The 27,462-nt window shown below is 40.6% G+C and overlaps 1 protein-coding gene across 2 annotated transcripts in view; it reads right to left on the bottom strand.

The window, feature by feature from the left end:
- Positions 1–27,462, bottom strand: part of specc1 (sperm antigen with calponin homology and coiled-coil domains 1) — a 151,817-nt gene that overhangs the window by 113,719 nt on the left and 10,636 nt on the right. The window contains exons 1-3 of one of the 2 annotated variants that reach the window (XM_049592036.1): positions 19,991–20,582; positions 9,190–9,365; positions 7,687–7,822 (exon numbers count right to left, since the gene is read on the bottom strand). In XM_049592036.1, the coding sequence (XP_049447993.1) occupies positions 7,687–7,822; positions 9,190–9,342 (289 nt within the window). In that variant the 5' untranslated portion in view covers positions 9,343–9,365; positions 19,991–20,582. Of the gene's footprint in view, positions 1–7,686; positions 7,823–9,189; positions 9,366–19,990; positions 20,583–27,462 lie in introns of those variants that run through there. The other variant, XM_049592035.1, reaches the window with a different exon arrangement.

Genomic DNA, 27,462 nt, shown 5'->3' with positions numbered 1-27,462 from the left:
AATGTGGTGTTTGGCTCTGAGTCACGCACATCTCTTGTATTGTAAATACTGAACATGGATGTCTCCCTCAGACTGCTGCTGGCATGGAGGCACAGGCCTGATGCAGACACACAGAGCTGTAAAGGGATCAATTAACTAAAGAAAACTAACATCACAATGCAGTGAATAAATACATAACTCGCTTTTATAGGGGTATTTTTCCTTCTTTACTTACACACATATTTTTATGTATTGTAAAGGATTGTCCTCACAATTTATCAAGAATCACAGAATCGCTGTATCATGATACCATTGTTATCGTTCAATTTGATTTCACTTATGTATTGATTTACTTAAAGGTACACCATGCAGGATTGCTAAATATGTGTGCCAGAGAAAGTGAAAGTAAATGTGAAAGTGGGCGACTGTGGCTCAGAGGTAGAGTGGGTCGTCCACTAATCGGAAGGTCAGCAGTTTGATCCCCGGCTCCTCCAGTCTGCATGTCGAAGTATCCTTGGGCAAGATATTGAACCCCAAATTTCTCCCGAGTCTGTTCCGTCCATGTGTGATTGAGTTTGAATGTTCAAAAACTAAGCAGCAGGTGGCACCTTGTGTGGTAGCCTCGGCCACCAGTGTGTGGATGTGTGTGGGAAAGGGTGAATGTGACAAGTAGTGTGAAAGTGCTTTGAGTGGTCGACTAGAAAAGTGCTTTACTAGTGCAAGTCCATGTACCATTTCAAAAGCCATCTCCAAATTCACTCTCATTTGGCATTTCACCCTGCTATATTTGCATTTTTCTGGCACTGTGTTTCTTGGCTGTGTGCTGCTGACAGTCTGACACCTGGCACCACCTTTTTATAAAGCCTTGACCTCAACTGAGCACTGTGGGCGTGCATGTCCTTAAACATCCCAAACACAGAATGGAAAAAGAAGAAAGTAAGAAAACACAGGCAGAGGGCCGAGTCTCTGCAGAAAAATACACCACCACACACCGAGAGTGGGTAGGAGGTGATGACTGAGAGGGATTACTTCTGTATGAGTCTATAAATTCCTTTTTTAGTGTGTTCCTCCTATGTCTCTAAACATTAAGTATGTTTATATGGAAGAGAAGTATGCCAATATTGTGTTTTGTTATCTTTGAAAAATGATGCTTCACAATACAAACTTTTGAAAGAACAATATTTCTGAGTCCCTGCAACTTAAGTAAAAGAATGTTTTCACTACTGTGAGGATTCTGTCATGTGTCCACAGTCTAGTCACAAAATGTACTTGGACAGCCTCTGAGAAAAAACTCAATTATTGCCTGATGAGTGTGATGACAGTTCTGCTGCAGTGTGCCTCAGAGCCCAGTAAGTCCTGATTGCTTCTTGTCTGTGTGATGTCACATACCAACTAGGGAGAAGCTCAGCTGTTTATGACCAATCTGACAAAACCAATGGGTGTCAATATCACTAAGACAAGCAAAAGACTCATGCCAGTATCCGAGTAAATGTGTTTCTTCCAAATTCTGAATTTGTTAATCTTCTCTTCTCCTAGAAACAGCTGGTTTTACTTCAGAGACCTCCCTTCTACATCAATAAATGCAAACACTCAAGGCATTTCAGAGCATCTTAACATCAGTGAGTTCAAAATACCACAGATCACCACCCCAATCTATATTCAAATCATGGCATTTCCCCAGTGTGGATATTTCAGCAGAGCTCTCAGGTCAGGCTCAGTGACTTAGAGCTGACAGCAGGAGGCTAAATGATGATTGTCACTGCTCGCACGCATGGTTTACCACCGCTGCTCTTTCAGGTGTCAGATTTGATTTTCCACTTGCTGATTAGCCTGATTTTTGAGACCTGTTTGACATATCCTTTCATTGTCTGCTGTTATATGTCTTGACATGTACCGGTGTAGTCCCAGCCCAGGTGCAGAACAATACAGCTTGCCTTATTGGAACATCATTTAGGTAAAACATGCTTGATGAGATCAAGTACTCAAAATGTTTTTACACTGAACATAAATATAAAAGCTTTTGTTTTTGCCATTTTTCACATATTGAAATGAAAGATCTAAGACTTCTAAGACTTAGTTCTCTCATATTTTGATCTCAAAAATTGTTATAATCTGTGTTACTGAGATAATCCATCCACCTGACAGGTGCAGCATATTGAGATGCTGATGAAACAGCATCATCACTACACAGATGTGCAATAAGAAAACACTCTTAAATGTACAGTTTGATCACACAACACTACGCAACAGATATCGCAAGTTGTACAGGAGTGTGGCATAGGCATGATGACTGCAACAATGTCCACCAGAGCTGCAGCCCATGAATTAAATATTCATTCTAATACCATAAGCCATCTCAAATATTGCTTCCAAGAATTTGGCAGTACATCCAACCGTCCTCACAACCACACACCATGTGCAACTACACCAGCTTGGGGCTTCCACATCCAGCGTCTTCACTTGCAAGATCATCTGAGTCCAGCCACCCAGACGGCTAATTATGCTAACATTGACTTCCACATCACATTCACACATTTTCTGCTTTGAAATGGATACTATTATTGCTGTTTTTTTGTTGTCTCAATCAAACATGTTTTGCTACTAGTAGTTTGTTATCACTTGTATTATTTCACACATTGTTCTTTGTACTTTTGAGTTCTTAATAACTTTGCGAAAATGTTATTGGGTGGAGGCTTCAGATAAGCCCTCTGGATTATTTGCCTCTCTCTGCACTGTATTTCAACATTCATTTTTTCTTGGCTTTTTTGAGTTTTAATTGAGCAAAATATAAAGTATAAACGGGCGGCACGGTGGTGTGGTGGTTAGCACTCTCGCCTCACAGCAAGAGGGTTGCCGGTTCGATCCCGGGCGTGGGAGCCCTTCTGTGTGGAGTTTGCATGTTCTCCCCGTGTCAGTGTGGGTTCTCTCCGGGCACTCCGGCTTCCTCCCACAGTCCAAAGACATGCAGATTGGGGACTAGGTTAATTGATGACTCTAAATTGTCCGTAGGTGTGAATGTGAGCGTGAATGGTTGTTTGTCTCTATGTGTCAGCCCTGCGATAGTCTGGCGACCTGTCCAGGGTGTACCCTGCCTCTCGCCTGATGTAGCTGGGATAGGCTCCAGCCCCCCCGCGACCCTCAAGAGGATGAAGCGGTTAGAAGAATGAATAAAGTATAAACAATGAGTTTGCACAATCAAAGAAAAAGCTGTATGTGAAGGTCCTGGGCTGACTCAGTAGAGCGGTCGGATGTACTGTCAAATTCATGGAAACAACATTGGAGATGGTTTATGGTAGTGAAATGAACATTTAATTTACGGGCAACAGCTCTGGACATTCCTGCAGTCAGTATGTCAATGGCACACTCCCCAAAAACTTAAGACAGGTGGATGGATTATGGATTACGTTGGCAACGTGCTCACTAACATGGATTTAAACAAATGTGTGAACAAAGTTTTAAAGAAACTGGGTGCAAAGAAAAGTATCATATCTGTTGGGAGCAAAAAGTGTTGTGGTTATATTTTTATATTATTTATTTTTATATTATATTATATTTTTGTTTTGTGTATCTGAGCACATAAAAAGGAACTGAAGTTGGTCAACTTGTTTTTACTGAATAACAATACCCTATATGACTGTGACTATGACTATGTTTTTGCCTCTGCAGTGATGGCAAAAATCCCAGATCATTTTACATTGGGATACCACTCTGCCTGATGCAAACTGCAGCCAGGGGTGTAGTTCTATTTGTTTATGTACTGGAGTCCACCTACAGTATGACGCACGCTCATGGTTAAGTTGTGGCTCGTTAGGTTATGTAACCACTGTTCCCACGGCGGCAGCTTTATATACATTAGACATATAGCTATAAAATGAAAGGATGATTTGCTGCCTTTTCATATTTACTTGTTTAAAAGGCAGCAAACAGTTTGCTAGTTTTAGACTGAGAATTAAAAACAAAAGTTCACTGTGCTGCTCAAAGTTACTGTGTTTTGGTTTAAGGACTGACAAGGTTAACAGGTGACTATTAGTAGAATGCATCCGTGGTTGCTCATCGTAACTTAGGTAAAGAGTTGGCGTAGATAATAAACACAGATTAGTATGCATTTAAAACTGATTACAGTAAAATTGAAGTCATTTACAAGAACGCCTGCATGTTCTGTTCCAGTTTTCAACAGCTGGCGTCACTATGAGTAAACACAACAAATTCAGCTGATTGTTAACAACAGTAAACACAGTCACTTGTTACACCTTAGCATGGCAGCTAGTGGCAACTTTTAGGGTGGCGTGTTACTCAATGCATGAGTTGTGAATCAATCAAAACACCTCAAATGCCAATATGAAAACTTTGACCATTCCATTTGTTGTCAAGCGCTTAAAAGTGTGGCTTAAATGAATTTAAATGAAACAAAATAGTGTTGTTTCAGTGCGGTCCAGCAGCATTACTTCCCTGACTGCAGCTACATAACAGCACCAAAACTCTGCCCTATTCTAAAGTTGGTTTCCTTCATGACTATTTGACAATATACCTCTCCTTAACTTTGGTCTGCAACCAGGAGTTGGCTTGCAAAACTAGCACAGAAGTATGTGAAGAAGACTAATGAATTTATCATGAAAAGAACAAAGTGTGAATCTGTTCTTGTCCTTGGGCGTGAAAACACCAAGCTTTGGTTAATTAGAGCCTGATCCAATGAAAGCTGATCATGGTCTAATTGTGTTTGAAAGAACCGAGAGCCTTGCTTGGCCTCGGTTCTCAGCTCCTCTGGAGTCTTTTGTCAAGTAGAATTCAATTATCTCTGCTTCAGCACAACAACCCTTTGAAGGAGAATTTCACCAGAGCGCAGCATCTCCACACTGTGTGGATGGGACACCATAAACAAACACAGCTATCTGCCTCACACAGGATTTTCCAAGAAACAACATTCATTACGGCAAACTAATCCCTGTCATTATCTGCCGCCATATTTGTCCTATATGTAATGCATGTTGTGCTGTCAGGTCTATTTGAAGTTGCTCTGTTTATCCAGCGGCACACCTAGATCATACAAACACACAAGTTAATAGATAATACAAATACCTAAGAGAAGTGTTTATCATGACTTGTTGATGGTGTACAGAATTTTGGGTGACTAGGAAAGTTCATAAAAAGTTTCTAATCTCATTTACAGGAAATGAGCATAGACGGCATGGACCACAAATCCCCAAGAACAGCAATGTGTAGTTACAGGAGGCGACAGTATTTGTCCCATGTGTGTCTAACAGCCATAATCTGCGGTACATTATGAAACAGCTATCCAGTATCTCCATCTTTCTTCTAGCCATAAATGATTGTCATTCCTTCATGCAACTTTTTTTGTGATTAAATTTCCACTTTTCAATATTGGAAATTACATTGAATATAGCAGCAAATCAGCAGCCTCTACATGCACCTGTGATACTGGAAGTTGATGGTTTTATCATCAGTACACAAACATGGTATTCTTGTTAATCCACATATGTTTACATTCATCAGCTGCCTGACAAAGGGCTCTTATTTATCCATCCAGTATTTAAAATTCTCCCTCCACCCTTCCCACACTCTGAATGGCACACGAGTTAAGAACCCAAAACAAAAAAGAAAAAGACGAAGATATAGACCGGTATATAAAGTCCAGGGGGAAAAAAGGAAAATAAATACATGAATAAATAAAATATCAGTTACAAATGTAAAAAACTACCACAGGTTATCAATGTACCATGTCATGGTAACCTTCAATTAACTTGAGATGTTGTATAATAGTGGAATTCCACACATCTCTTGATACAAGCTGAACACTGGTGATGGAGCTCCATCATACAGCAATTAGAAAAGCGTTTCACAGTGGGGATTTTCACTGTCAGGGTAAAGACAACAATGAGAGTGATCACGAAGTAATGACAAGACATTGCCAACAAGACTGCACAGTGAATCACTGTATTAAATTATTTTCAGTTGTGATCATACTTTAACCACATCTAAACTATACTGGGTCCTAATGTAGTGGAGATGATCGTCTTTCCTCTTGAGTTTTATCGTTTCCTTTCACCTGCCCAGGAACCACACGCGGCAATTAGCTGGTCGCTAAATCTGGTACAAAGCATCTCATCTTTTTTAAATAATATATTTTTGTACATGGTCCCTGACATAAACAAATTTTAAAGACTATACATAAGAGCTTGTTAAACATGCCATGTATAAATAGTATTTAGGGTGGATTTTTGTTTGGATTTTGAAAAATATATCCCACACATGGTTTGTAGAAAGGGGGCTAGAGGGCGACAGAGCACAAATCTTCAAATTTTAACTGTATTTTAATGCTGCTTTTCAAATGTGGATACATATCGCACTAAAAAAAAAAAAAAAAGAGGAATAGGTTTGTAAAATATATCCCATGATCAAATCTGCACAGTTTTAGCAACCTGCATGGTAAAGTTTTAAATCAAACTTTTAATGCAGGTGTGATCGAGACAACTGAGATTGATTCTGCATTGATATTTAGCCATATGTAAATATTAAATCATGTTGACTGTGATCAACACAATGTTTTTCCTATTTATGACTCATATGTTTTATTGTGAATCATTATTTGTTGTGCTTCTTTTAAACACACATGATGTCAACAGACAGAAAAAGCACCCTTAAAAATTAATAAATAAGTGAAAAATAAATAAATGAACGGGGGAAAATTTTAAATAATTAATTTTTAACCAAATAAAATAATTGATAATAATAGTAATAATAATAATAATAATAATAATAATAATAATGATTTTTCTATTTATTATGGTGACAATGTTTATACCCAACATGATATCTTAATTTTTGTTTTTGCATTTTTGAGGATTATTTAACATACGTAGAGACAGAAAAAGATAAAAAATAAAATACATTAATATATATGTAATGCATGTATGTATGTATTTAATTTTTACTCTAATAATATAAAAATATCTGTGATAACTTCTTCTCTTCACACTCAACTTATCCTGCCTGGTTGGTTTTGTATTTAAAGTATTCAGAGTATTTGTTTTAGCCATGCGCACAATTAAATATGTGGGAAGGACATTTAATGCCCACCATCACATCTTAGAGTATTTACATAATGTCATGACAGAAATATAGTCACATGAGTTTTTTGTTTAGAGCTCTGTGTTTCTCTGTGTTTAAAATTTTATAACTTGCTTAAACACACATCAACACTTACTGTACACAAACACAAGCACACACTGAAGCAAAATAACATCAGAAGACAAGCCTAGAACACCACACATCATAATTTTTCTGTCTCTTATCCTTGGATAGAAGAAAAGTTCATTTTTCTTCATTTGTCAACCAAAACATAGCCTGCTGTTGATACGGCTGAGCAGATGTGTGAGGAGCCGACTATGAATGCATCCAGTCTCTCAGTTTTGGACCAAAACCCTGAGAAACTCAGTCCTCAGCCACCTGCATCTCATCAATGCCAGGCAAACAAGAATAAAGAGACACAAGAAAAAAATGAGGAAAGGGGAAAGAGAAGCATCTCTTAAGCTACTGGTAACCAGCAGCAACTGGGAGCTGTGACAGTCAGCTTTAGTGGTGTACTGTGGCCCTCTAGTGGTCAAAAGTGGTTAGTTGCACTGTGATCACTGTGATCAAAGTCTCTGTAAGTCATTTTAAGATAATCTGATAAGAGAGGCAGTCCCCTACCAGACAGGCTGCGAGGACGGCCCTCTGCAAGATCTGAGATGGCTCCAGTGGTCACAGTCTTTTTCATCCGGGAGCCAGAGGTAGCAGCTCCCAGTGCAGGCTTTGTCAAGGCATCGTCACTGCTGGCTCTTTTCAGCTAGAAACACATCTACAGTAAGTACCAGCAATATAGGACAGAGTTCACCTGGTGACATTTGTAAAAAAAAAAAAAAAAATATATATATATATATATAGATAGATAGATATGCATATTTAAGTGCAGACTTAAATTAATAATGCCTAGAAACAGGAGCCACATTTTCTTTATGCATGGGAAGATAATTCAAAGTCCAGAGGGGGATGGTTTTCAGTTTTGGAGTATTGCTGGGTATTATTATATAATTCTAATTGCTGTTATACTTTATCTTGCTGTTTCTATATTTATCCCTTCACACATTAGAGACAGCCAAAATCCCAGAAAACCAGCCCAGTCACCAGAAGAAAATGCTGGCATTATGTTTCTGCAAGCCATGAATATGTTTCATCTGCATTCACACTTATCATATTTATGTTTCTAAAGTGACTTAGTATATGAGCTGACTGTAATCAGGAGGTGGAGGGGATGATGACACCTTGGTGGAACGCCTGCCAAGCTGCAGACCACTCTTCAAGACCAGCAAACAACAAAACTACTTGAATTTTAGCGAGTCATTGTTGCATTTCCAGCAGCTTTTTAGCCCACCAATGTGGGTGGTTGTTAGTGTCCCCTGGCTCTTTTCCAGTGGCTTCAGAGCCCCCAAATGCAGGTGTTTTTAGGGACCCATCTGTTTCTCAGCAGGAAATAATGACACGAAAAGCAGTTCTTTTTTACCAAGACATTGCTGCTTTTCCAGCGGAGACCATGTCCCCAAAATCAGGTTTGTTAAGCCCAAACATGATCTTTTCCTAACCATAACCAAGTGGTTTTAGTGCCCAAACCTAACACACATTAACCACAGGGTTTTTGAAATGTAACTTTCAATGTATCCCCTACATAACAATATGCAATCATAAGGTATCCATGGTTTGCAGAAACGTACACGCCAATATTTTTTCTGGCGATTGGGTTGCAGAAAACACAAACATATGAGTGACATCAAAAGTTTGAAAAAATAAAATAAAATCATTTCATTATAAATTCATTCAACTTTTTACATCTATGACATGCAGGTTGCTGCGTGTGTGTGCAGCTGTTACATGCATTCCATGTGGTTTTATCTTGTCATAAGCATCTACATGCCAGATATAGTCACGCCCAAGAGCAAAATACTGCGAATAGTTTAGTTACCTGGAGTGACACATGGCTGAGGAGTCAGAGCGGAAAAAAATCTAATCAAAATCTTTCTTTTTTGCTTGAGCGCATTTGTTGTGCATCTACCTTTTGTAGCCATTTAGCCGTGTATGTGTCTGTAATGTTATATGAATCATCTGAACTGATTCACCCTCAGGTAAAGGTGTCACCATGTTAGTGTCCTTGTGACTCACCCTGCTAAGGCGCTGGTCTGAGGCCAGTGTGTTGGATGATCTGGATGTCTTCATGGCTGTGGAGGAGGCGGTGGAGGAAGAGGTGGCCAAGGAGACCTGCTTCTGGAGTCCCGGCTTGGGCAGCCCCACCTTGGTGGCGCCCGATTTCATCATGGCTGCGCGTCAGCTAACTACACCTAAGAGAAGTCCAGAGAAGAGAGGAAATTGTTGAGTAACAAACTTCTGAACGGTTATCCTCTAGAAAAAAAAGGCATATATGTGCCTGTGTGTTCACTGCAGTACAGCAGAACAGCTCCCCTGGAGTTATTCTTCCAGAACAGATGCTCAGTCTCATTGAAGGTTGCTTTCTTTAACCACTACGCCACAATGTCTATGCCTCAGAGGCACCAGTAAGCACTGCTGAAATATGAACACATGATCTTCCAATAACTAGAAAAGCACTTTGAACAACAAACAAGTCTCTGAGAACAAGACGAGTGACACTGTGAGAAACTGGCTTTTCACTGGTAAAACTACTCCTTATGACCATGACAAACTAACAATCTTTGTAAATACGCTTTGCTGATAACTTTATTTTTAGCCTCATCCACATGCAACTTACTGACAACAATCTATCCATTCATTTTTAGTGTGTGTTTGCACTCTGGTGAGAACAGTCACAATGCAGCAACAGCCTGCTGTTGCTCTGAAAATCGGTTTGAATTTGCGCAAAGCTTTACCAAAACAGAGCCAGAGCTAGCAGTTGTTCAAACAAGCGATCATGCTCACTGATACACAGAGCAGTTTGGGATATCTTCGTTAGGTAACGCTGAAGCAATCTGATGTTCACTTGCTTGTTTGCATCACATCCAGTTAGGAGGAAGTGTAAAGAATGACACAGGCTACCTATGCAGAAGTACGTGATGGGTGAATGGATCAAGCACAGGAGATTCACTGAGGAGAGTGGGGTTCCAGTACTATGTGAGTCAACTTTGGCTTCTCATTTTTAGATTTAGTTTACTTATTGGCTTCAGTTTTCAGGGTGTAAAAAGCTGCTGAATGCACACTGGATACATAAATGTTAGCAGAAAAGCTGAATAGATCTGTTCCTGTAAATGTCATATTTTGACATTGCTAGGACACCCAGGAATATGCACCCAGGTGTAACTAGCCACAAAGCAATTGCAAATAATCAGTTTTGACCACAGCTGAAGTTTCTGCCTTCTTCCTCTATGTGGCAGTATCTAAATCTTCCAGACATTTGACCAATACTGCAGAAGAACATATAAAATACAAATATATTAAAGGTATATTATCCTGGGTGGCACGGTGATGCAGTGGTTAGCATTGTCGCCTCACAGCTTCAAGGTGGGGGAGCCCTTCTGTGCGGAGTTTGCATGTTCTCCCCATGTCAGCATGGGTTTTCTCTGGGTGCTCCAGCTTCCTCCCACAGTCCAAAGACATGCAAGTTAACTGGTGACTCTAAATTGCACGTAGGTGTGAATGTGAGTGTGAATGGTTGTCTGCCCTGTGATAGGCTGGTGACCTGTCCAGGGCATACCCTGCCTTTCACCCAGTGTCAGTAAAATAAGAACTGCTCCTTTAAGCTCCACAACTTCATAAATTTGAGCAGGAAGCACAGAATAATAGGCAGTGCCTTTCCTTCATGTGACTAGGAAGTCTCCAACACATTAGCACTGCCTACTAGTGGCTGTTCCAAAATAAACAGGCCAAGAGTTACCTCTGGGGGCAGCTAAGGATATGCAATAGCAACACCATTGAACTACTTCCTGCTGGAGTTAAGAGAGAGAACAAAATCTGTCATCCCTTGATTTATTCAAACCAGCAGCACTGAATAACAAACAGCACTATCTCCACATGTCTAGTAGGAGGTTTGCAGCAGGATACAGCCCATTCACTGTAAGGAATATGGTTAAAAAGCAGTACAATAATGGCTTCCTTTTCCCAGCTCCAGCAGGATGTGGTCACAGGGAGTGTTAAAGGTGTGCATCTGTTGTCCAGAAGGAAATGCACTCATCTGGGTAGCTGTAGGAAATGAAAGGAGGAAGGAGTGCACTTAACCAAGGAGAATGAGTACTGGTAAAGAGCTCTGCAGCTCCCAGGTGACTGGCTGAGTCATTGATCAGCGATGGGGTAACCTGATCTTCTGCCTCTGGGAGGCACAGTGCTGTTAATGGGGATAGCCTCTGTCTGTGCAAGCACAGGAAAGAGGTAACCCTGAACCCATCTGCTCGATAGTGGTACACTGCAGTGACTGAAATAATTCATGTGTAGCACTATACTTCAGAGCAGGAAGAGTGATACTGCAAGAAAAACCTGCAGTAAGCAATAGCTGGCAGCACAAATAATGTTATGATGGGTAATGGGAGCAGTGTGGGTACTAACCACTAAAGACAGTAACAATACAGGGGATCCACATCAGTAAAGTGTTCCCAGCAGAGGACATCCACTTTGGTTCATTTTAAACTGCCATTTTAATGTTTGTGGGTGCTTAGGGAGTATCTGCTTAAGAACACACTGCCTTTGCTTTGTGTTTTTTTGTCAATATGAGAGCGTGTGTCTCCCTGCTGGCCCATCATATGATACTAAGACCACTCTAGGCAAGATCCTATGACTAACTCCTGCCTGGCGTGGTAGTCAAACACCTCAGCTGGGATGGCTCACCTCCCTGGCTCAGATCAGTTTCAAAAACATTGACACCACTCATTGCCAAGCACACATTTGACTTCTCAACCTACTATAACCTCGGTGTAAGCTAAATTAGGAAGTGAGGCAAAAAATGAGGATGTCCACCTCGAGGTTATAATCATTTCTTTTCCTGTAATAAGAGGGAACTAAGCAACAACCAAACATTTTGTAGAATCAATTTGATCAGGCAACTGTGAAACAATGATGTAATGTTTGAAAACAAATGCCTTCAAGGGTAACTTTGGTGTTTTTCAACTTGGACTAATGTAGTTACTAATGGGAACAACAATTTTTGAAACTTGTCCAGTACTGAGCAAAACGAAACACTAGGGGCAATTATGCATAATCAAATGTCCACTTTAAGTTCTCGTTTTTGCTACTGACAGGCTCAGATTATTAATCTAAATGTCTGACAACATTATGGAAAGGACCCCTCCAGAGACTGACTTTTCCTTGAGTAAGATCCTTTTTATTTAACCAGAAACAGCCTTGAAATCCCCATCACCAAACCCAACAAAGTCCATTTAAATATCATAACACACACTTCATTCAAAGTCAAAAGAACCACAATAAAACACACAAAAGCCGTCTTGATTTGTCTTTCCACTGTTTCAACAATCAATCCACTATGGTTTGGTTGAAATAAACCTTTAATTTACCCAGTTAGGTGTAAGAATATGCTGGCTTTATACACACTAAAATTCTCGCAGGTTTGGTGATGGAAATTTTTGGGCTGTTTCTAGTTAAACAAAAAGATCATACTCTTTAACAAAATGGTCTATCTCTGTAGGGATCCTTTCCATAATTCTGTAAGGCAGTTTGAGCCTGTCAGTGGCAAAACCAAGCAATTTTAGTAGCTGTAAACTGACAGCGCATAAGGCATGGTGTATGCTTGCAATAGTGTTCCCAGCACAAGGTACAAGCACCAGAAAATGACACAATCACCCCTTGTGTGTCGAGCACAAGGGCTCCAAAAATTAGGCACCCATTGCGCATGCTGGGTTTTTCAGTTCAACCAAGAACTTAAACAGGGAAGGCTGGCTGAGAAAATTTCGCCTGTAAAGATGTCTCTACGACTCTTTAGTAAGAGACCACACACAGTGAAGAGTGGCTACTCGATACACTGGCGCTTACTACTCTTGCCAGGCAGCTTAATTTTCCAGTAACGTTCTTCCTTGTTAACTTCTTGCTTATCTATAGACTTTTTTGTTTGTACACCACCTGGCAGAGCATTTTGCAACCCACAAGTTGAGCAGAAATGCACCTGTGCATGCTTGTAACTCATGCACCATCTACAGAGGCCTGTGCCACAACCAGTTTTAAAAAATCTTAATTACCCTGAGTGGTTACATTGCCGCCCATTTTGTGGCTAAGTTTTTGTGTCCCTTAGACACAAAAACATGGGAAAATAGGCTCTAGGTTGAAAAATAGCAAAGTTACCCTTTTGAAAAATGCTCTAAATCAAAAGCCAGTTAAGTCTAATCTACTTTATGTTCACCTTCTTTGGACCAGTGCAGGACTCAGTTCTGCAAATATGACCTCTCCATATCCCTCTGCAGAGATATGATCCTCAGGAGCCAGAACTCTGTCCCACTTACTTTGCAATGGCCTAGTTAGGAACCCAAAAGTCTTTGAGAGACAGACTGCGGGTTGTATTTTAAACTTGAACTAGCAAAGACTTAGGACACATGGTGTGAGTTGGGCATCCTTCTGTAAAAACAACTCGACTGACAAAGATGACTACAGCTTGCATGGTGTGACAAAACAAATATGTAGGATGATGACATCATGGCTTAAACAAAGCTGGTCAAAAGCTAAACATGGAATTTGCTTTAAAAAAAAAGAAAAAGTCAAGTTGGAAACGCAAATATAATTTGTAGCCACCACAGTCATAAGTAATGGGTTGTCATCTGCCTTAATTATATTGCTTTCAAAACCAGGAAGATGAATGTAAAGGCTGAAAATGGGACAGTGCGGTGGAGGAATTTCTCAAGTTGTTTCTGACAGTTGCTGCTAGACTGGACTGCTGAAATGAGATAAAGAGAGAGCAGTGGCAGTCATGACCAAGTGTTGTCAGTTTCGTCCTGGATGAAACAATCTCTCACACACATCTGATCTGATACAAACCTGAGGGAGAGGAAAATGTGCTCTTATCACACATGGAAGATCAATACTCATACATAATGTAAATAGCTCACCAAATCAGATCGTATCAAGAAAGTTGAGACATTAAAAGGATAGTGCACCCAAAAATGAAAATTCAGCCATGATCTACTCACCCTCATGCTGAGGGAGGCTCTGGTGAAGTTTTAGAGTCCTCACAACACTTGTGGAGATCTGAGGGGGAGTAGGTATCAGCACAACTGCACATGTAATGGCTGACGGCGCCCCAGATTAAAACATGGACCGCATTCACGTGTGCACGCTTGCGCGTGAGACCAGCAAAAGCATGTGAACACACATGAAGGCGGTGCCCATGTCTCACGGTCTTGCGCAAGCGCACACACGTCAGCGCAGTGTACAGAGAGGCAGTTAGAGCTACAGGCTACAATGAGGCTAAAAACAGTTTAAATGACGTTTTTCCAAACAACATTTTATGTCGGGGCTTCAGGACAGTTGGATAACTATGGACAAGCAGTATGGAGATATTTTGTGGTTTCAATTACGTGTTCTTGGACATTTTAATCTGGGTTGCCGTCAGCCATTAGGTGTGCTGTTGTGCTGCTACCCACTCCCCCCTCGGATCTCCGCAAGTGTTGTGAGGACTCTGAAACTTCTCTCAGCATGAGGGTGAGTAGATAATGACTGAATTTTCATTTTTGGGTGCACTATTTTTTTTAAGCAGGCTGTTCTCATGCAGTGTTCATATGTTTTCCTATGATAGAGTAATGCACCAAAATAACATACCCCATGTAATCATGAGCCAGTAATTTGTGTATAACCCATGCATTTTGGAAGGTTGCGATCACATAACCAATGCACTGATGGGAATAAAGGAGGAAGCAATCCCCATAAGGAGGCAGGTTGGGGTGGTGGATGGGTCAAAGCACACAGGAAATACCCCATGTGTTCAGAACGGTGTGAACTTTGAGTTAACTTTGAGTCATTTCAAGGTTCGTCATCACCATGTTTTCTAACCTACATAACTTAACTTGCCTGAACGTAAGGATGCCCAACCATGTTTCTTTTCCGAAACCTTATCACAATAATTTTACTTGCCTAAACCTAGCCTTTGTAACTTTACGTTAAATATGTTATGTTATTCATGGGGTGCTTATTTGTAGAATATCATACAAACGGTGATATGACGATACAGTATATTCTATTTCTGAGCACAAAACACAGGTCTTTTACCCAGGAGACCAATGTTTGGAACCGTGTAAATGTGAGTCATTGTGAGTCATTTTAAGGTAGGTCATTATCATGTTTCTTTGCCTCATCTAACCTACGTAATTTACTTGCCTAAACCTAACCTTGGTAACAAGGTTGTAACTTTATGTTAAGTAGGTAACGTCATTTGTGGGGTGCTGACTTGTAGGATATCATACAAACCGCTGTATGAGTATGTTGCATTACAACATGCTGTTTCTAAGTTCAATCTCCCATTTTTCAAGATTACATTAATAAAATTAGCTGGTTTATTTATCTTTTCAGAAACTGTATTTGTGCCTGTGGCAACTGTCAGTCAAAAGCAACTATATTGAAAGATAATATATATATATATATATATATATATATATATATATATATATATATATATATATATATATATATATATGTATATTTTGTCTTATAACTACTAACAGTGAAAAATACCAGGCAGTAAAGCGAAAAGTGGGAGTAATCTTTAGAAATACACGTTAAAAAACAACCAGTATGTCCTTTCAAACCAAACTGTTGAAGTGTTCACATGAAGTATGATGAGACCTATGTTTAACAGATAATTAATATCAATTTACCTCTGAGAGTACAGATAAATATAGATCCAGTATTTTGAAAAAGTGTTATTTATATTCTTTACTGTAACAGATCCACATATATATAATTATTTTAAGGTAAAACTGCTGTTCAGCAAAAATAGGACAGATGTTGAGATAAAACCAGTAATTACTCAGTGCAAACCCACTACTATGTAACAGTTACAGAGGAAATACCTTCTTGCATGTACACATCCATTGCACGAATATGTTTCTTGGCTGACTCGGCTTGCCACAACCACAAATCGCCTCAGATAACAGAGGGAAATCCAAGCTAACCAATCCTGACCACTCTCTGACATTAAATGCAGGTTGCCCTGGTACAGTGTGGGGCAGGCCATGTACACTGCACTTTAATTATTCAGTGTGTGTTTGTGTAGAATACGAAGCAGATGGGAGTGCAATGCTTCCTCCTATCACCAGGAACTGTGTATAACGTGAACATCCTGTCATTTACACAGAGATTTAAAAGAAAAAAATCTGTCATCAGAGGGGGAACCTGCAGTCCTGCAAAGAAGTGGCTGCAAAACCTGCTTCCTTCTTGTGGTGGCACTGAGAGGTCGACTCCAACTACACTTGTTTCTGTTTTTTTTCAAATGGAAATACCCACTTGCTTGCCAGTGTGCCTCTCGTTGTTGTTTCTAGCTGGTAGAAGTTAACGGTCATATACTATGTGGGGCTAGTATTAGGGTACTCGAAAATGTATCTAGGGGCTTGGCCAGACATCGTTGTATTTCAAATGCAATGACAATAAAGGCATTCATTAATGAATTAATTCATTCATTCAGACATGGACGTAAAAACTGATTACACCACATTTGTAGATAATCCTTTGTATTATCTGTTTTTGGTTCTCCATTAGGGATGGGAATCAAGAACCAGTTCCTGTTAAGAACCGGTTCCAACTGGTCCAATTCATCAACATCATTAGCCTTTATGCTTAATGATTCCCTTATCTATTCTTTTCATTACGCTGAATCTCCCTGGAGCTGCTAGCCCAGTTTGGAGCTTCGGCGCATCCCCGCTCCAGGTGGACGGCGGGTGGGGCGCTGTTGTTGTTAGCCTCCCTGGAGCTGCTAGCCGACTGTGGAGCTTCGACGCATCCCCGCTCCAGGTGGACGGCGGGCGGGGCACTGTTGTTGTTAGCTTCCCTGGAGCTGGTAGCCCACTGTGGAGCTTTGGCGCATCCCCACTCCTGTTGTCGGATTTCATGGGAACACCGAGGATGGTAAGATGAGGGCAGTTGAGTAGATTTGCACGCTATTTGTTGTTATAATATGCTGGGCTAGCTGCGTTAGCTGCCTCACCTGAGATAGCTGCACTAGCTGCATGGTGTTGACACACTCAGGCTGGGGATGCTTTTTTTCAAATCTTTCTCATCATCTTTCTAAACTAGACCATGGCTTTAAGGTTCATAATAAAACGTTCTGAAAGCAGATGTATTGGGTTACAAACAACAGAAGGTGATATCATTAATTCACAGGAGGAATCGATAAGGGAATCAATAAAAAATTGGATCAATGAGCAGAATCGATAATGGCATTGATATCAATAAAATCCTATCAATTCCCATCCCTATTCTCCATCCAGTAAGGCACTACTGTGAGGTTTTTAATTCTATGTATTCATTTCTTTTAGGAAGTTAGTAGCTCTCATTTTAAGAGTCCTTTATCTCTTTGTGTTGAACCTGCAGGCCCTTTCCCTTTGAAGTCTGCGTCACATTTTTTGGTGGTTTTACGTTTCCTCCACAAGCTGGGTCATAACACATTAGCAAGAAGCAGTGACGTGGGTTAGAGCAGTGAGCATAGATAATAACAATAATAATAATAAGTGAAAGGGTTATTTGGTATTTTTGAAATGGGGTTGTATGAGGTTATTATCCATAGTCAGTGTTAGCCCTTTCCGACGGGTAACTGAAGCCGTTATATCGCTCTCGTCAAAGCCATCAGACTCCTTTGACAAAAACTGTAATCTTACTTTGCAGAACACAGGAGTTTTTGGTCTACCACTACCTCTATTGGTTAGTTTGTTTGTGTTGTGTCTTTCTGATCCAAACTAACATGGCAACCACAAGAGTATGTTGCTTAGCTTTCATGGTGGTTTGGTAGGTTCAACCTTACCGGATTGGTCTCAGGAGAGGAGCCACACTAAAGTCAGCACACTGAGCAAAACTATTGACATCAGGCACTTAGTAGACCCCAGCCACCGAAATGGTGGCAGGACGGCCACTCCTGATGAAAGCCGAAAGGAAATCAGGAGTGCGAAAGAGGGTCTACTAGGGCCAAAATCCAAGAACACCATCAGGCAGAAACTTATGTTAGGGGACATAGGAAAATGTTTTTAGAAGGACATGAGAAAATAGTATTTTGATGATAAAACATACACGACAAAAATTTGAAAGTTTAAAAACATAAGTAACAGTACTGCAAAGTGGGGATGCCATGGTGAGGAAATATTTCCACCCGATAACAAACATGTAACAACACCGGTGTTATCAATTACACCACGTTTTACAGGAAAAGGTATTCGTTGATGACACTCTTTACTGATGATGCAAACCAAACATTTCCTACTGCTGCAGCTTAAAATAAAAAGCATTTAACTTCCGAAACACGAGTTGACTTTTATAATGAAGGAGTGCCAGGAAGTGCAAAGTGTTTTGTCAGTGAGATTAGAACTACTGCTATCATTCATCAAAAGCAATCATTTAAAGTGTTTTTTTTTGTTTGTTTGTTTTTTTTGGGGGGTATTTTTGCCTTTACTAGATAGGACAGTACTACCATGAGGGAAGGAGAGAGGGAATGATATGGAGCAAAGGGCCAGGGTTGGAATCAAACCTGCAGCCGCTACAGCAAGGACAGTGGATCATTTTACATATTGCAGTGAGCAATAAAACAGTCAGGAGCCACAGTGAGCCGCTAGCTGAGGAGCTGCAGGTGACAGGCTGCACCTACACCTCCAACTTCTTAGCGATTTAACCAACTCCTTTTCCCTCATTAACTTCAGGTTCACTATTAGCATCGGGTCTAAATCTGTAATATTGCCAAATAGACGATTTTGCATTTCACCTTGAAAACAAATCGTTTACCCTGTTGGTCAACTCTCCTTATAATTTAAATCTGACCCCTGCTACTCTGTGACGCATCTCTGCTGCTGCTGAACGGAGCAGACATTAAGTTTAAAATTGTACTGATTAAAAAAATCGAACCATAGCCAGCAGGTAATGTAAGCAATGTACACCTTTTAACACCAGAAACACAGACTGCCGCTGGAAGCCTTCTGGAGAGCAACACATTGGTATAAAAAAAGACCCTAAAATAAAGTAATTACTGGCCCCCCATTTAATTAAGCAAAGTGCATTCAGGTGTGACTGCACTGCTTCTGTCCAGAGAATAAAATCAGAAATAGTCAAGCATTGCAACACACATCAAAGCAAAACCAAACTAGGATTTACAGCTAAGCTTTTCTTTACCAACACGACATGGGCATGAAAATGTCTGCTTTATCACATATTCATGCAAACCTACACCAGACCACTAAAAGCAGTAAGCATCTTTTATGATCCTGACTGCATTTTTTAAAAAAAGGATATAGGTTGAAAGTCACTGTGTGTCATCATCACATCCTCTTGTGTTTTTTCCTGCCTGGCTTGTTGGTTAGCTTTTAAAAGGCTAGCATAAGCTTTAATATAACATACTGTAAGCATAACATAAACCTAAAAACAGCAAACCTCTGGTCAGCCATGGTTGTAAAACCTTGGATAAATACTATGCCTGCACAGAATATTTCACAGGTTGCAAAGTTTGGCCCAGGCACATTTCCCTTTCTGAATTTTATTTCCAGCGGTCTACAGAAATGTGAGAAACCTGGCAGAAATACCGGCAGCAGATGTTCTTAGTCACTTTCTTCCTAACTCAATATATAAACTTGACTTCACATTTTCCTATTTCAAACTTTCCTACTCCAATCACCAATCACATCTTGAATTCAAAACAAACTCTATGGCTGCAAAGCAGTGACTGAAAATAAACAACATATTCGAGAGCTTAAATGAGTAATGAGACAGAGGGTGATGACAGATTGGTGTCAGAAAAAATGCTACAGTAAAAAAAACAACAGTGGTGCAATTCACTCACGTGTTTGTCACTGGACGCTGTCCTAGAGACTGCCCTCTGCCTGAGTGCCCTGAAGCACAACAGACCAAAATATCGGTCCTTTGCTGAGCTGTATGAAGAGTCTGAGGGTGAAAAGGGTCAGGAGCAGCGGCTGTCTGTCTCAACACAACAGCCAGGATGAGGAAGTACTGCAGACTGCCAACCGCTGTGCTGTATGTGCTGCTGCCTCTTTCACTCTCTCTCATACAAAAAGGAAGAGAAGGACAGATACTCAGCCATGAGCATGTTTTTCTCCTCTCACAGTTTTTCCACTCTTCTTCGAACTCTTGAAGAACACGCAGTAAAAGCAGGAGAAAGGAGCAGGAGGAGGAGGAACATATGGCTTTGAGACTACTGGGCCATGCACTGTCGAAATGAGGGTAATCATTTTTATTATAATCACACAGCCAAAACCACTGCCGTTAGAAATGCAGGTGTCTGCACTTTGTTCCCAGGACAGTAGCTTGCAGTTTGACTTAACCTGAGCCCATGTGTGTTTGTGGTTTGTGGGCGAGACACAACTGTGCCATTGTATTCCTCTATATTAAAAACCACAACCATGTAAAACAAAAAATTGTGCTGCTTTGTTAATTTTTTTGTGCACTATGTCCAACTCATGTCTGACTGGTGGAAGTCTGAAAAATAAAGACTGATTTATGACATTGTTATGAGTTCTTTATTTTGAAAGTGATCTGTGGGCTGTTGGGGCATAAACAGCAGCTACAAAGTTGGTCTTTGTCTGAGAAACACTTCTTAATGTGAGGGTGGATCATTTGTGGAGGGGTCTGCATTTTATGCTCCACCATTCTGGTCTAATTTGGATCCCACAACGTGCGGCATGCCAAGGCCGTAGAGCGTGTGGGTAGAAAGTGTACTGCACGCTGGTCCGGGATGAAACAGGCTTCAGTCTGTGGCAAGTGGTAAACTGAGGAACTTGGTCCGACCACACCCCTACACCACCACAAAAACAGCTTTCTGCTATGGGTTGAGAAACAGTTCAGAAAGCTTTTTTAGGCACCACATGCTGTTTCACACTCTGCTGCAGATACTGATTTTGGGTGTGATTTGATGCTGCATGCTTTCGAGAACACCGATTCTATAATGTTGCCACAAGCAAACAGTATCTTATTGCAGTTTTGTCAACTGCTGTCTAAACGTTGTGACTGTTCACAGCCAGTCTTAGTGACAACTGTGAATTACATCATGACCACAGGAAATGCTTATCTCTTATGTTTAGAGGGTCTCTGTTGAAATTATGTATCCTGACACTTAAAACACAGTTCTAGTAATGAGGTTAACCAATTTTTTTTTTCTTATCTGCAGTAGACAAATTTGACTTGGTTTTCTATTCTGCTCTACCCTTCATGGATGGCTGAAGTCCTCAACTAAAATTCCTGCTGGGTCTATATCTGGTTTTGCCTGTGCAGTCTGGTGTACCAGCTTAGTTAGATTTCATTTAAGACCAGCTGATCTGGCATTTGTCATTATGACACATTCTGGTAAATTAAAAAGTAGCCTACATCAGCAACCTGTGTCAAAGGTGTCGCAGTGTTAAATCCTACCTGTATTGCATTATTAATAAGAAATACAACAATATGATTAAAACAATATTGTTTGTTTATGACTGGACTAACAGAGCCACTTATACCTGACAGGCCATGTGCAATTTAGTGCCAAGCTGAGGCCAGGAACATGAGGGAGACCAAATTTTAGTAGAGTTGGGAGGGAGGAAAATGTGCATGGCACATGTTGTGTTTGTTTAGGAAAAAATGCATGTATTTTTGAGGTGACGAGACATAGCAGATTTACACTCAAAAGCCCCTTTTACACGGCCTATTCAGGGCTTATTTCACCTCACCACTCTGTATAAAAGGTAAAAACACGTGAAGTAAGTGTGAAGTGGCAGAACAGGACATGTGTGATCTTTTGATGACGTGTTAAGCAGGATTTAAACTTCTGTGTCTAATCGACGCCACACCTACGTTGCAGGTTCTGCATTGACAGGGCTGAGCCTGTACCGTACCCTACGCCACAGCGTGACGTGCATCACTTTAAGCGGGATTTATACTTGGTATCGTTACAAAATACGGTACCCACCGGAGGGCGAATTTGTTTTTCCTAGGATGGCAATGGCATGATGTACCCTACTCTGCCTCTGACCTGCATTTGTATAGCGCCTTTCTAGTCATCCCACCACTCAAAGTGCTTTTACACTACGAGTCACATTCACCCATTCACACACACATTCATACACTGGTGGCTACCATACAAGGTGCCACCTGCTACTCAGTTTTAACACACTCTCACAGGAGGCAATTGGGAGCAATTTGGGGTTCAGTATCTTGCTCAAGGATACTTCGACATGCAGACTAGAGGAGCCGGGGATGGAACGGCTGATCTTCCGACAGGTGGACAACCCGCTCTACCTCTGAGGCACAGCCGCCCTGTCTTACCCTTACCCAAATTAATCTCACTGCTCATGCCTAAACCTAGGCACAGTAGTAAGTGCAGTAGGACGGGTCATGCCTTTATCACCATAGGAAGAACAAATTTGCCACTGTGAGATTTAAAAAGCAGCTAGAAGTAGTTAGCAGCTAACTCAATGAAGAAGAACAGCAAATGTCCACAAACTGGAAAGACACCAAGGTCCGGGAGCTCCTTGTGCTCTGGGAAGAGGATGAGATCAACTACCATATAACAGGGACAGTAACGGATTGTTATTGCCATGTTATTCTGTTGGTATTGTTTGAAAGCTCTGTCCAAGATGAATGCTTTACCTCACATTGTGTTGCACATCACGCCTCTTTTGCTTCAGAGACACCAGCATGCTATCTAAAATCCCACACTGTGGCAGTGCTAGAAGAAAATATCATTAACATTCAAAGGTATTAGGATTCATCATCTGTGAAACAAGAATGCCCAATGTACAAAGTTTTGTGCCAACCCATTTAGTAGATGTATAGACACATCACTGGATAAGTGAATACAAGCACCACCAATCAGGGGATTACCTGTAATTCATTAGGAATCATCCAGTGGGTGCCACATACATCTGTACAAAATGTCACCAAAGTCAGTCAGACTTGGTCGTGAATGTATGCACAAAAATTTCATGGCAAACTTTCCAACAGTTATTGATATTTCCAGTCTGGATCACATCGGTGGACCAAAGCAACCGACAAACCGACATTGCCCTCCATAGGACCATGTCGCTAGCATGGCTAAAGCCTATCGTCTGAGGAAAAAAATATCACTTTTGGGAATAGTATACAGCCTTGTGCTTCCTCCCATACACATGATGTCACCAACTGCTGTTTTTTTTTTTAATCTTTCTTTATCTTATCATCCTACAGAGGAGTTTTACCAGAAGCATGTTGCATACAGGTCCCAATCAACCTGTAGGATCACAGTGAAAACACAACACTTACACGAACAATAAAACGATTTAAAGTGTCCCAATATGGAACAGAGACTTGGGAAAAGCAGACCAGTAATTACCAGTATAATGATTATTTCTCAGCCATAAAAACAGCCAACTTAATTTATGAGGACATTTCTAAGAATTTCCAACTGGAATAAGTTTCTATACTGCCAAGATCCTTTGAATAAATTGAAACTAAACACTTACAGAAAGGGTGACTGAGGAAAAAGGAAACAGCTCACGTCTGGAGTATGAAACAGGCCAAACATCAATAAATAATGACGGAACATAAAGACGTGGGGCTGGAGGTGGCAGCAGGCATTCTGAAGCTCCTAAGCATCGCCTGGTTCTTATTGTCTTCCTTTTTCCTCCCTCAGTCTGTGCACAGGAAAGAACACTGAGTCAGAGTCTCCACAGACACAACATCATCGCACAGGACGTGAAAACAAATGTAAATTGTGCGATGATGATGAGTGTGTGGCTTAGAATAGCCTACAGTTATTTCCATCACCATTAAAAGTAGAAGCTACTCTTATGATACCGACCAAAACTGTCCACAAAATTAGCTCAAAGTGTAAAGATACTGTAGGATTAAAACTGTCAAGCTGCATGTTTGTGCAGAATGAAATATTGACTGGAACATGAAGTCAGCTTCAAACATTTTTGAGGATTCAGCGGTATTTGGACAGAATATTGATATTTTGGCTCCACTCTATACTATTTGCTCTTGATGCTACATTACTGGTCCATGCTGTGTAGCTTCATCTATTTAAAAAACGAAGCCATCTGGCGATGGATGGTTCCCAGTTTTCAATGCGCCAAAAACTATTGGTCAAAATAAAGAAAGATTCAGTAAAGTTGTATTTCGTTTACAGTCACAGCTGTCTCTTTTTGTTGTTAAACTCCCCTCCACTGCATGGAATAACTGTCAGTGTTGCCATTTCATTTCAAAGATGTCTGTAAGAGGATTAAGTTGTGCACTGAACATGCAACACTAGATAACTTCAGTGGGAGATTTAACAGCAGGGTTGACAATAAAAATTGCCTGATTGCCCAGGGCCAGTAACACGCCAAGCCGAGCTCAACTCACGTGCCCGATTGTGCAGGAGTAGTAATAAAAAATTAAACTCATCATTTTCGAGCTGATGATGGATGTAGCTAAGGAGTGGGCCATCTTGCTTCCTTCTCATCTTTATTGAGAGTTGCACGTGTGCAGTACCGATCTGGCACTCGCAACAAAATGGTGGGTAAAGACAAAGATTATGAGCTGAAGTGCAGAAGGAGCATTTTAATTCTCCTGGAAACAGGAGTTTAGTTAGGTGGCATTACAGTATGTATTGCACAGTTTGCAACAAGTAGCAAGTGGCACCTTGGATGGTAGCCCTGGCCACCAGTGTACAATGTCTGTGTCAATGAATGAATGTGACATGTAGTGTTAAAGGGCTTTAAAGGGAAGGAAGACGAGAAAGGTGCTATACAAGTGAAAGCAAATTCACCATAAGATGGGGTCCTATTTCATCACAATTACAATTAGCGCTCACATTCATACCTACGGTCAAAATAGAGTCACCAATTAACCTAACCTGCATGTATTTGGACTGTGGGAGGAAGCCTGAGTACACCGAGAAAGCCCACGCTGATGTGGAGAGAACATGCAGACCCCGCACAGAGGGGCTCCCCCCACCCTGGAGTTGACAGACTGGTAAAAATAACAAACCTCAGTCTAATCACTGGCAGCATGCATGTGCACAACCCTGGTGGTGGGAGCTCCACCTCCTGGGAGTTGTAGTTGGGGTTTTTTATGTACTGAATGGCAAACTGTTTTACATCATATTATAAATTTTTAATATGAACTGGCTGGGCCACAAGCCAAACAAGATTTCATGCAGTCAATTTATTTATTTTTTTTATTTTTTTTTTATTTTTTAGGGTGAGTGTTTCCTGCCATCTTGAAGCTCAGCAACAAGACAATGTAAAGATGGATTGATACGAGAAAATGTAATTTATTTAGTTATTTTAGTCTACGACAACCACATATGATGAAGTATAAAACAGCTGGATACCTATCATAATGTGTCACTGACAACAAAGGTCTTACAACCACAAGTAGATATTTTCTGTTGCTTCTGTCGGTGTGATATTGATGCATTGCTACTGCTGCTTCTGATATCACATTATCATAACAGCAGCTGAACATGTGACCAACATCTGCACTCCAGCTAGTGAATCCAGAACAAATTACAGTTGCTATATAAACGTGTAGTGTACTGTAAAGCTACAATGATTAGTCAGTCAACAGAAAAAAAGTCTAATTTTTTGTACAAATGGCAGAAATGCTGTTTTCAGGCTCTCAGATGTGGAGATTTACTGCTTTTTTCTGTTTTATATGGTATTAAACTAAATAATTTTGGATTTTGGAAAAAAAAAAGGCGTCACCTAGACTTAAGGGTAACTGGGATGGACATTTTTCACTGGTATTTTCTGACATTTTATAGACTGAAAGAATAACTTAGTAAATTATCTAGTTGCAGCCCTAGCATACTGTTAATCAAGAAACATTTCACTTAATATCAGACAGTAATATGTGCAAAAATGTGTGGCGCTTAGATGCATGTATTAATGTATTAATTGTGCCTGACCATGTCGGCAGCTCTGCAGCATCTGTACAGCACCTGGGTCTAAGGAAGCGTTGTGTGTGCAAAGTTATTATCTCAGCTAAAAGTGAAACGGGAAGAGTGTGGGATTAGTCTGTGTCCCATGCTGTGAGACAGTCTCTGCTCTCCCTCTGGGTTTCCCCTTTAGTCTGCAGGGATCTGAAACTAGTACGCAACAGGACGCAGAAGCAGCACTGGGGAACCTGCAGCCTGGTTTCACACAAAACAATACAGCAAAATGTGTGACATTTTCTGCAGTCAGTAGCAATTTGTGAGAGCTGAATGTGAGCAAAGCAAGATGCCAAAACACACTAGAATGCCTCCAGCTGTACAAATATTAACAGACTTTAAATGGTTTGAATTACACTCCTGGGAAAGGAGAACCGTGAACCTAGAGCTGGGAAGCAATAGTTCACGTATGTATTGTGTTTGTCTATTGACTATTAAGCCCGCTGCCTTTGTGTGGAGACTTTGATGTGCTCAAAATAGTAAAACCTCCTAGTATGATATAATTCCTCAACCAAAACATAGAAAAACTACCTCTCGGCATCTGAATATGAAATGGCCTAAAAATGAGAGCTGCTGCTTAAATCAGCATCTTTATGTTCAAGATGAGAGGAAAGCAGAGCTTGTGAGGAAAGTGCTGAGTGGATGATTTCCTTTGATCTGGACATAGATCAATAGCTTGTTTGCCTGGCTTTTAGGCCTCTGCAGCAGGGGTTCTCAAACTTTCAAAAAAAAAAAACAACAACAACAACAACAACAAAAAACTGCTTAATATGAGACCATGGCTCATTAATTGTGACAGTTCATATCCGAGAGCAGAGGCTGGGAAGTTCAATCCCCCATTTAAATATCTGATACAATATTCACACTTCAAAACTTTTTATAAGTACCATTTAATCTGCATATGCAATTTTCTTCACATCATAAACTTTAATTTTACTTTTAAAACTTTATGTCTCATTACTAACTTAAATAAAAATGAACTAAAGGTTAACCAATTAATTAGTTTGGCCATACAATTGGCGCCAACAGGCTGTTATCAGTGGACCTTGGCTCCAATAGTGGCAGATGGTTGTGCAGCCTCCACCAGTCACGAGGGATGTACATCATCGACCAGAGCTGAATAGGGGAGGGTTGTGTTCAATGAACAGTGGGTACAGCTCCAGAGCAGCAGGCCCCTTCTGCTGTGTGACTGTGTCTCAGTGTACTGTTCTTCATTTTAGCAAACAACTGGTCGAGCACTGTAGCGCAACATTTGCATGGAGGCTCCATACACAAAGTCAAGGTAATGTCACTGTGTACCTGAGAATCTCAGGTTGAAAAATAATAAAAATAAAAATCACTCCCACCTAGATTTTTAATGGTTTGATGAT

This window comes from Epinephelus fuscoguttatus, linkage group LG12, assembly GCF_011397635.1.
Source record: "Epinephelus fuscoguttatus linkage group LG12, E.fuscoguttatus.final_Chr_v1".
Classification (NCBI taxonomy): domain Eukaryota; kingdom Metazoa; phylum Chordata; class Actinopteri; order Perciformes; family Serranidae; genus Epinephelus; species Epinephelus fuscoguttatus.
This window is presented reverse-complemented; position numbering and strand designations above follow the sequence as displayed.